This window comes from Cynocephalus volans, chromosome 4 (genome assembly GCF_027409185.1).
Source record: "Cynocephalus volans isolate mCynVol1 chromosome 4, mCynVol1.pri, whole genome shotgun sequence".
NCBI classification, from domain to species: domain Eukaryota; kingdom Metazoa; phylum Chordata; class Mammalia; order Dermoptera; family Cynocephalidae; genus Cynocephalus; species Cynocephalus volans.
The window spans coordinates 103,896,565-103,907,465 of NC_084463.1; the positions used below are offsets into that span (position 1 = coordinate 103,896,565).

Here is a 10,901-nt window from a genome sequence, read left to right on the forward strand (position 1 = left end):
TCTTTCCAGCAATTAAGAGTGCTATAGTTCCCCCAGTTCCTGCAACTTTTACTTCACATCTGTGAGCCATTATGGTATCTTAACTAAGAATTTTTTGTTTGTTTAAGATAATATTTGATTTGCTGTCACTTGCAGTGGAGGCTCTATCATACTAATGCAGACTTTTTGATTTTCAGAATAGAGTGTGGATTAAAGATATCAGTGCTTATTAGCCAAAGGTTTAAATTCAGTCAAATAACTTTTAATGAGGACCTGCCAGATCACATAAACACATATACACACACACATACAAACATATTTCAGATCATATATATATGTGCATGTGTGTGTTTGAATAAAATTACTCCATTTATTTATAATATTTGAATACTATTTATGCTTGTTTTTCTTTTCTTTTTTATTGGTTATGAATATTCATGAGATACAAAGCTGATTGTCACCCTTCGTACTTGCTTTTATTTTCTTTTCTGTCCCAAGTAATTAATTCATTGAACATGTGAACACTACATTAATGGAGTTTCCCAGACATACCCTAATTGATTCTACTAAACATTTTATTCACGTCTTCAAAATTGGCTAGAATTATAAAACTATTAACAAACATACAATAAACAACTGGTATGTCCCAGGCACTTTATTGGGCACTGATAAAGACAGAAGCAAAGATCTGCTTCTTAAATCACTTGCACATTGATTTATGATGTAGACAACAAAGAATTAATACTGTTAAGTGGCAGATAGAGTTTTGTACAGACTTAGAGGAAGAACAATATACACTTAAAGAAGGCAATTTATGGATTCTATGGAGGACAATCAAAGATACGAACAAATAAAATATTTGTTTGCCTATTATGTTTTGTACTTAATTTTAATTGTTTTATGCATGTGAGCCTTACATCTCCTAACATATATCAAGGTACCTTGGGACAGGGGCATTTTCAATAGTTTATTTGAATTGCTGATGACTGACACACACGCATACACAATACACAATAGGTGCTTATGAGATGCTGACTGTGTATGGGGATGGGTGCGTGTGGGTGTGCTTAATCTTTCAGCATACTTCGGTCACAGTTCAGCATGCCTGAGTTAATTACAGCCATGATCTTTTTTCCATAAATGAACATGTTACTTATTTTTTTAAGAATAATACTTTGGGAATCTTTTTAATTCTAATTAAGACTGAACTGCTATGGTTTGGGTCAGGTATAGTTATAAAGCTGGTTGCACAGAGAGATAAAAATGCAAAAGAAGGTGAGATTAGTTATAAACATATTACATTCCCAAACCTAACTCACAAGACATCTAATATGGAATGTTCTTGCTGCTTAATTAAACAAATAACTTGACACTTGATGAGCATACTGAGTATAAGCAGTACAACTTTGTGTTCAGTCTCTGTTTTTTCATTGTAATTCTTTAATGCCTACATTTTTTCTAAAATTGTGAAGTGAGCTGGGCTTTTATTGAAGCTGAAATGTCCCATTAATGCTGTTTCTGACATAATTTCTCCAGGATCAGATTTCTAATCTGCTGACTCTTTACAGAGTACACAATGGGATTCATTAGAGGGGGAACTAGAAGGAAGATATCAGCTATTATGACCCTAATAATTGGAGAAACATTTTTGGCAAAGCGGTGAAGGGCAGCCAAGGTGATGATGGGCACATAGAAGATGAGCACAGCACAGAGGTGGGAGATGCAAGGGTTGAGGACCTTGAGGCGACCCTTGTGTGAGGCGATGCCCAGAACAACTTTCAGGATGAACATGTAAGACACAGAAATGCACAACAAGAATAATATAGATAAAAGAGCCACAAAAAATCTGTAGATGACATTAATCCTGTTGTCGGAACAGGCCAGTTTCATGACATCCTGGTGGAGGCAATAAGAGCGAGACAAAAGCCTTTTGTTACAGAATTTCAGCCTTTTTAGAATAAAGGGGAAAGGAAGGACAAACAAAATACACAGTAGAGCAAAAGCAAGGCCGATTTTAAAGACTCTGTCAGTAGTGAAGACAGAAGTGTATCTCAAAGGGTTGTAGATGGCCATAAAGCGATCAACAGACATGATGAAAAGTACTGATGATTCCATAGCTGTGAATATATGAATGAAAAACTCTTGGGCAAAGCAGGCATCTGAAGATATTCCTGTGGCATTGAACGAGAAGATGCTCAGCATGGTTGGAAGGGAGGAGAAGGATAATCCCAAGTCAGAAAATGCCAGCATGGAGAGGAAGTAATACACAGGCTCATGCAGAGAGGTCTCTGTTTTTATGAAAAAGAGGATGGTGCAGTTTCCCAGGATGGCAACAAGGTACATGAGGCTGATGGGGATGGAGACCCAACTTTGAGCATGCTCTGTCCCTGGGATTCCAGTCAGGAAGAAGGTAGAGGTCTCCTCTGCAGAAGTGTTAAAGATTGACGTGGCAGGAACATGAGGGAATGAGTATGTGGGTCTCAGAAGGGGCTTCCTGCATTGACATAAGTGAATTGGCTCAAATGGGTGTGCTTTAGTCATCTGGTTGGTATAAATCTTGGGATTCCAGCTATTCTCCCACAATAATTCTTGGGACTAAAACAAAATATTTTATAAAATATAAACAAAAATAATATTAGAACCCATATAACTAGAATACAAAGAGATACATAAAAAATATTAATCTCCATGGGTAATCACCAATGGTAAGATATAAATATTTCAAATGCTTTTCCCCGACTCAGCATGCAGTAAGGCAGCAGCAAATTTTCCAGTGTCTATTTTCTGTAGCATATTTTGTGAAGATAGTGACATTATAAACTTGAAATTAGGGATAAGTATAGGATTAAATGAGGACATCTATTTACTGCAATTACATTTGTAGTCATCAAATAATATTTACCTTGAAGAAACTATTCTACCAAAGAAATGGCCAGGACAACTGGATATCCACATCTAAATATTGAAGTTAGACCCTGCCTCACACCTTACACACAAATGATCTCAAAATGTATCATAGACTTAAGTGTAAGAGCTAAAATAGAGCTGTTAGAAGGAAATACGGAAGGTAAGTTTTTGTGACCTTGGGTTAGACAATGGGTTCTTAGATATAGCACCAAAGCACAAACAGCAAAATGCATAAATTTTACTTTATGAAAATTTAAAACTTTTGCAATTTGAAAGATATCATCAAGAAAATGAAAAGACAAGTCACAGAATGAAAGTGTTTGCAAATCATATATATGAACTTGTACCAAGAACACATAAATAACTCTTAAAACTCTACAATGAACATAAAAAGAAATTCAGTATTGTTAATCATTAGGGAGACGCAAGACAAAACTAAAATAAAAACCACTTCATACACATAGAAAGGCTAAAATAAAAAAGACAAATAATAACAATTGTTGGCAAGGATGTGGAAAATTTGAACTCTCCTACATTGCTGGTGGAATTGTAGAATGGTTCACCAGCTTTGGAAAAAATTTTGGCTCTTCCTTAAAATTGTAAACATACAGTTACCATATGACCCCAAGTCCCACTCCTATGAATATTCCCAAGAGCTAGAGAAACATATGCTCACAAAATAACTTGTATACAGTCCAATTGATCATCAACTGAGCAATGCATAAACAGTTGTATATGTAGACAAGGGACTATGATTTGGTAATAAAAATGAGTGAAGTAATGTATATTACAATATGAATGAACCTTGAACACATTATACTAAGTGAAAAGAGCCAGTCACATAAGATGACATACTACATTATTCCATTTACATAAAATGTCCAGAATAGGCAAATGCATAAAAATAGGACATATATTAGTGGCTTTCAGAGACTGGGTGAAGGGGTGAGTCAAGAATGACTACTAGCAGATACGGGATTTCTTTGGGGGTTGATGAAACTATTATAATATTAGATAGCAGTGATGGTACAATGCTGTGAATATGCTAAAACCCATTGAACTGTATAATTTAAAAGAATGAATTTTATTGTATGTTAATAATATCTTAATAAATTATGAGATTAAACTGCATTCAAAAATACTTATCTTAATGTTTCTCTTAAATATCAAACTTACATATGGAATTGGCTTTTTTATTGAGAAAACCCGTCTGGAGACCTTGCAATGTCAACCTTGTAACTGGGATACAGAGTAGACTAGTCTGACTGCTACTGAGGGAATTTTGATGTTAACTGAGCTGGCTGGCTGGCCATTCAGAGAGAAAGCCACATGAATTTAAGTCCAGATATGTAATATAGTATAGGAACGCCTATCTGGAATCATTTTAAAGGAGATCCTATCAAGGCAATGAGGACACGAACAGAGAAATGAAGATCAGCCACCTGGAAAAGCAGGCATAGCTCATCAATAGAGTAGCACCGAGAAGTTCCAGGAGGAGAGTCTATGAGGATTGCAAAGGTTTACTGAAGAGAAACAGTCAACTTTAAACATCTATTGGAATTAGAAAGCCTGAAGCCATCATATGACAGTCAGGTTAAGAGTTTCTATGTCTCCACTTTCTCTTGCTTGATTCCAGCACTTGAAGGGTCAAAGGGAATATTTAAATTAAAATTCACATTTAAATATAAACAGTGACTGCCTGCTGTTTTTGCTGGCATAAAAGCAATTTTATTGAATATGCGTCCACATCATTGTAAAAACATATATATTCCAAAGTGTTAATGAATATATTTCAGATAATGTAAAGTTCACATATGTGTTTTGCTTTCATACCAGTTCTTATTCATTAGAAAATTGATATTATCATATAAAGTGACATCTAGGTCATCCACTCATTATAATGTGTTGTTCTATTTCGTGACTTTTCATATGTTGCAAGGGTCATACTGATCTCCTTTGTGTATAATCAGTTCAGATCATTTCTATTATTGATTCTTTATGAAATATTCTTAAACTTGCATAACAATTCTCTCTCTCTCTCTCTCTCTCTCTCTCTGTTTGTGTGTGTGTGTGTGTGTGTGTGTGTGTGTGTATAATTTTTCTTTCTCCTGTATCCTTTCTCTTCTAACTTACAATCCATAAATACAGAATACGCCTACTGTGTTTCTGTGCTGTGTTTCTACTCCTGCGGCTACTTCTCTTGAACTTTTGAATGTTTTCCCTGAATTAAACTACATCTCCCTAAGTTGAATTCAGTACTTAGTTTGATTTTTGTCTCTAAGTTGCTTGTAGGAGGTTTACTGATAAACATAACTACAGCAAAATAAAGTTTTGAAGTAGATGAACAAGAAATAATAGGATAACTAGCAGAAAATACAAGAAAATTTCTGGATACAATTTACAAAAAGGAAAAAATAAAACACTTAAAAGCAATTGATTGAATGGCTATTACATTAAAATTTAGAAGGCACTCACCACTAAAATCAAAGGAGAACATATATGTCTGCAGTTGTTACAAAATACTTTTGTGCCAGGTGCAAGATTTGTCTTCCTCTTACATGAGTTGGATCATTCTGTCTTCTCTTAAGAAATCTCAAAAAGATCTTCCACTGTCACCGGCTTTAACTGAAATGCAAAGCCCTTCCCTCTCCTCTGTCAGGCTATATACACTTCCAGCCTCTAGAATATCCTCCCTCCCTCATTTAAGTTTTCTCTTGTTGGTACATAGGCCTATTATCCCCTAAACACACCGTAGAGCTTCTTGCTTCTGTACTATTGTTTTAGAAGATGATCTGAAAGGAAGTGTGCAGAAAATTGATATTATCTCATCAAGTGGCATCTAGTTCAATTGTTTATTATGCTGCCTTGTTCTCTTTTCTTGTCCTCTATTTTTCTCATATATATTGTAAGAGTTCTATATAATTTTTTGCGTATAATCAGTGTTAAATTTTCTATTGTTGACTTTGTTTTCTAAACATGCTTATGCTCTCACAATGCTTTTTCCATTTTTCTTGCACGTATTTGTGTGTATGTGTCTGCATCTTTCTTCTTTCTCTTTCCTCTAGATTTATAATCTATAAACTGAACCATATGCATGCTAAGTTTTTAAACTTCTTCTTTTACGATCATTTCTCTTAAGATTTTGAACTTTTTCCCTGGCTTTAATTTTACCTCTCCAGATTGAATGCCCTTCTTAGTTTAATTTATGTCTCCAAGTTGCCTATTAGCAATTTAGTGATAAATATATCCACAGGAAAATGAAGTTTTAAAATAAATAGACATGGTGTAATACGTTATATAATGTTGAACACAAAGGAAATTCTAGATGCAATTAGAACATAGGAAGAAAATAAAACCTTACAAAAATTTTTTAGATGGCTATTACGATCATGTTTGAGGGCATGTATCAAAGGAAGTCATATGTGTACACAATTGATGCAAAATGCCTTTGTGCTGTGCAACAGATTTGTTTTCCTGGAATGTTAGTTTGATTAATTTGTCTTAAGAAAGGTCAGAATGCCCCACTCCTCCTTAACTGTCAAACACCTTGACTAACATGCAAAGCCCTGCCCTCCCTCCTATCAGGCAACACACACTTCCAGTTTCTAGCATATCATCAATTCCTTACTTAAGTTGTCCATTGTTACTACATGGATCTATCATCTCCTAAACACAGTATAAAACTTCCTGCTTCTATATTATTGCTTCAGAAGATGATTTGACATGAAGTGTGCAGTGATTAATGAAAAGCAGTAATTTGTTTTAAGAATATATGTACGAGGGTATTTTCAAACATTTATGGAAAATGAAATTAAAAGATAATACAAATCTTCCCATTAATTTTTTGAAGTACACTACTATTTGTAAATAATACTATAAATTATTTTCCTCTAATGTAGAGAAATCTAAGACAGTTTGACATTTTCAATATTATAAAACTTGAACAATGCCTGTTGCTTCTGTTGCTTGGAGTGCTGTGATTTATGTTTTTGGTTGTTGTTATTGTTTATTTGTCTACCCTGTCTACCTAGTAAAGGCAGATTAACCCTCAAACCCCTGGTGAAGGTTACCTCATTAATGAGAGTAGCAGCAACTCAGTGTGCAGTGCTCTCTGTGATAATAATGCTGCTTTGCCTTCTCCCTAGATTCTCCAAATCACATATATGCAGATATCATTTTTACATATACTGACATACACTGGTTGAACAAAAAATCATGCCCTCAATTTGGAAGCCTCTGCATTTAGATTAAATGATTAGATAAAAATCATACAAAACTCACTCCCAAAACTCACTCACTTTTAAATCATATTTAAAAGTAATGAACTCATAGATTTTGTTAGAATCATAAGGTTGGTTTCTTCTTTACCAAGAGAGGAAAATTGTAAAGCAAAGATTTAAACCTAATCAGAAGCATGCTGAGTTAGGACAGACTATGGGGACAGAAACTCCTAGTGGTCAACGCAAACTTAGTGGTCTCACAGGTCTCACATATCCCTACCCTGAAACAACTTATACCAACATGTGAGGCAATAACTCTACCATTTAGGAAAATGTCATTGAAGACATTTGTCCAGATACCTAGCTTTACATTTCATCCTAATCACCAGGAGACAAGAGTCAGACAGAAAGTGTGCAAATTGCTTGCTTGAGCTGGTGCAAAGTCAACTGTGAACATCAGGAAACTTACCAGTAGAATAGTAGGTAGTTGGACCCACATGTCAGATTACAGAGATAACAGATGTGGCACAAACTCACCAAAGTTTCATTGCTGTGTAAGTGCAGCAATTTATCCTGATCTGCAATGTCTAGTCCTACCTCTCTGAGGTTTTCCCATTAATCAGGAAAGCTCTGGGGATTCCAATCCAGTAGGATGTACTTAGGAAAACAAAGCTTCCTGCAGATGACAGTGGAACTATGGAAAGTAATACAATCCCCTATAGATGGGAATAATTAAATGCTCCCTTTGGCATAATTATAACTGTCTTTTCCATGTTCCCAGAGCACCATGTAAATAATCTTAGAGAAATTTCACACTGTGTGATGACTATGCCTTCATGTGTCTGCTTCTTCCACTAAATTTAACTTTCATAAAATGACATGTTTGGGGATGGATCTAGAGACCATCATGTAAAGTGAAGTAAGCCAGCCACAGAGAAACAAATACTGCATAATTTCACTCATGTGGAATCTAAAAGAAAGAAAAGAAGAAATTCTCGTAGAAGTAGAGAGTAGAATAATGGTTATTAGAGGCTGGGAGGGGAGGGAGGTTGGGGAAGAACAGTGGTGCATTAGTGGACACACAGCTAGGCTACCTACCCTACGTGTGTCAATGTACAGTATACACATGTACTGAAAGAACACACTGTACCACATAAATATGTACAAATAAACTATTAAAAATTATATGCTTTTCCTTTTACAAATTGAGAAAGCTTTGAAAATTTAATTTGAACATAGCATTTCCAAAGCCAGTAATTTTCAACTGAAGGTGTACATCAGACTTTAGTGCAGAGTTTTATAAAAATACAGCTGTCTAGGCCCTATTCCAGATTCATTGAATCTCTTTATTTAATATTCATGATATATTCTTGATATTTTTTTGGTGCATTATGTATATTATTCCTCATGATATTCACGTTATATTTCACTGTAAATATTATGCTTATCTATTCTTAAACATCAGATGCAACATTCACCATCCTTGAACATAGCCTTTTTGATTATCCTTAGAGGTAATCCTTTATTATCTTGTTTTGCAAGTCACAGAACCAACCGGATTTTCTTGTCAATGGCATTATTCATACTATCAACTGTCATCAAAACTTTTACATTCAAAATTTATCAGTAATAAATTAACCATGGCTTTTAAAGATAGATTTAATTCTCTTAAATTAGCTTAACTATCTTAAAACTATGGGTAGTTTTTGTTTGATGCATTCCTGCAAACTCTCCAATCAATAAAAGGCTAGAGTTTTATGTCTTTAACAGAGAGGAACCCTGTCAAAGCTCATGGAAAAGAACTGTGCAAGGAACTACAAAATTCAAAAATAAACTCTTGGGTAACTTACATACCATTCCAGTGGGCTGAGTTATGATTTCTAGGACTCTTTTTAGTCAAGAGATGGATAAAAAGACTCTTTTTAGTCAGGAGACTGCTAACCCAAGATCTAGCAGAATGACAATTAATTACACAGGACTGAACAAGAAATATTTAATCATGCTTGTTTGGAATATCGTTTATGTTATTTTATGTTCTATAATACTATATATAGTGAGACACCTCTCTTTCTTCTAAGATAGCCACAACCCATAATAAACTAGTAGATTCTACTTTTTAAAAACTGAAATGAAACGTTTTGAAATTTTACCTGGTTCTCATTGAGTCCTTAGAGTTCAAAGCTCTTATTAAGTGTCCTCCCTTTTTATGACAACATGTTGTTTACAGAGATGCAATAGGAGCCTGTCCTCCTTTTAAACTGGATATAATTTGAAAAAGTAATTATCCAACTAAGGCCTTTTCTGAAATATGATTATTAGAGAATGTTTGATCAAATATGATCAGCTACTTTTAAGGAAATAAGATTAACTTTATTTTCTGTTGCTGCTTTTAGTATTCTTTGGTTGTCTTTGGTTTTTGATAATTTGATTATGATGTTCCTTGGAGTTTTCCTCTTTGGATTGGATTTAATTGGTGACCTTTGAGCTTCCTGAACCTTTGTGCTGTCATCTTTCTCCATACTGGGAACATTTTCAGCTATTATTTCCATAACTGTACTTTCTGCATATTTTCCTCTTTTGGCTCCTTTGGAGACTGTAATTATGTGTTGAGTTTTCTTTCTTTTCTTTTTTTTTTTGCTTGATGGTGTCACATAATTCCTGCAGTCCTATTTCATTTTTTTCTTCTCTGATTGGGCAACTTCATATGTTCTGACTTCAAGTTCACTAACTCTTTTCTCTGTTTGATAAGGTATTCTGTTGAAGCTTTCTATCAAGCTTTTTACTTTGGATAATGCATTCTTTATTTCTAAAATTTCTATTTTTTAAAAAAATATTTTCTGTTATTTTGTCAAGTTTCTCATTCTGCTCCTAGATTGTTTTCCAAATATTATGTAATTTCCTATGTGTAATTTCTTGCAACTTTCTGAACATTTTTAAGAAGATTCTTCTGTATTCTCTTTATATATCTGCTGTTCTTCTGGGTCCATTGCTGGAACTTTGTTGGTTTCCTTTGATGATGTCTTATTCCTCTGCTCTTTCTAATCTTTGTGTCTTTATGTTGATGTCTGGGTGCATTCAAAGTGATGGCTACCTCTTACAGGTTTTGCAGATGTTCTTTGGTGGTAGACATTTACTACTCAGTATTAAAACTTTATATGTGGTCTGCAGCTTTTTTTCATTTTGTAGAGAATTTATAACAACCATCAACACTTAAATACTGCACAAGAACTAAGTTGCTATACTGCCATTAATTCTTGAGTTGGGAAAGACTTACTGTTAGAACCAGAATGTTCCTGACTTAAATTCTACCTTGTTATTCATTGCTTACAATTTGGAAAAGACTGTTTGGGTGGGCCAAAATTTAATTGTTGGCCTTTTAATCACTTCCAGGTCATGGGAAGACTCCACAGTAGAAAATAAACTGTGTGGAAAATCCAGCCGGGACTGAGTCTTTCCCACAAATTGTACCTTATGAAGCACTATGGCTCCAGCCAGTCTATATTGTGTGGTGCCAGCGATAATTGGGTGCCAGATCAACAATATTGTGCCTCAACACACCCTTAGTAGATCAGTACCCACCTATCTGGCAGGAGAGTGTTTCTTGCAGGGAGGGCCTCAGATGTGTCTCCCACAAAGACTCACCAACCCCTGTGCAAATCAGACACCTACACTTACTCTCTCCTTTTACCTGTGAGACAGCAGGTCCAGTAGCCTTCTCCATGTGTAGTGCTATTCCAGCACTGGGGATGGGGAATAGAGCACTCCAAAGTGATCCTTTCCTCCCACTGGTTGTGG

The 10,901-nt window shown here is 35.0% G+C and overlaps 1 protein-coding gene across 1 annotated transcript; it reads right to left on the reverse strand.

The window, feature by feature from the left end:
* Positions 1 to 1,485: 1,485 nt before the first annotated feature.
* LOC134377115 (olfactory receptor 51A7-like) lies at positions 1,486 to 2,418 on the reverse strand. Its single transcript, XM_063095732.1, has one exon. The coding sequence runs from the start codon at positions 2,320 to 2,322 to the stop codon at positions 1,486 to 1,488; it is 837 nt and encodes a 278-aa protein (XP_062951802.1). The 5' UTR covers positions 2,323 to 2,418.
* Positions 2,419 to 10,901: the final 8,483 nt, after the last annotated feature.

What these genes read in the sequence shown, in the direction of transcription:
- LOC134377115 (XM_063095732.1), bottom strand. Translation starts at nt 2,322, where the DNA reads ATGTACCTTGTTGCCATCCTGGGAAACTGCACCATCCTCTTTTTCATA.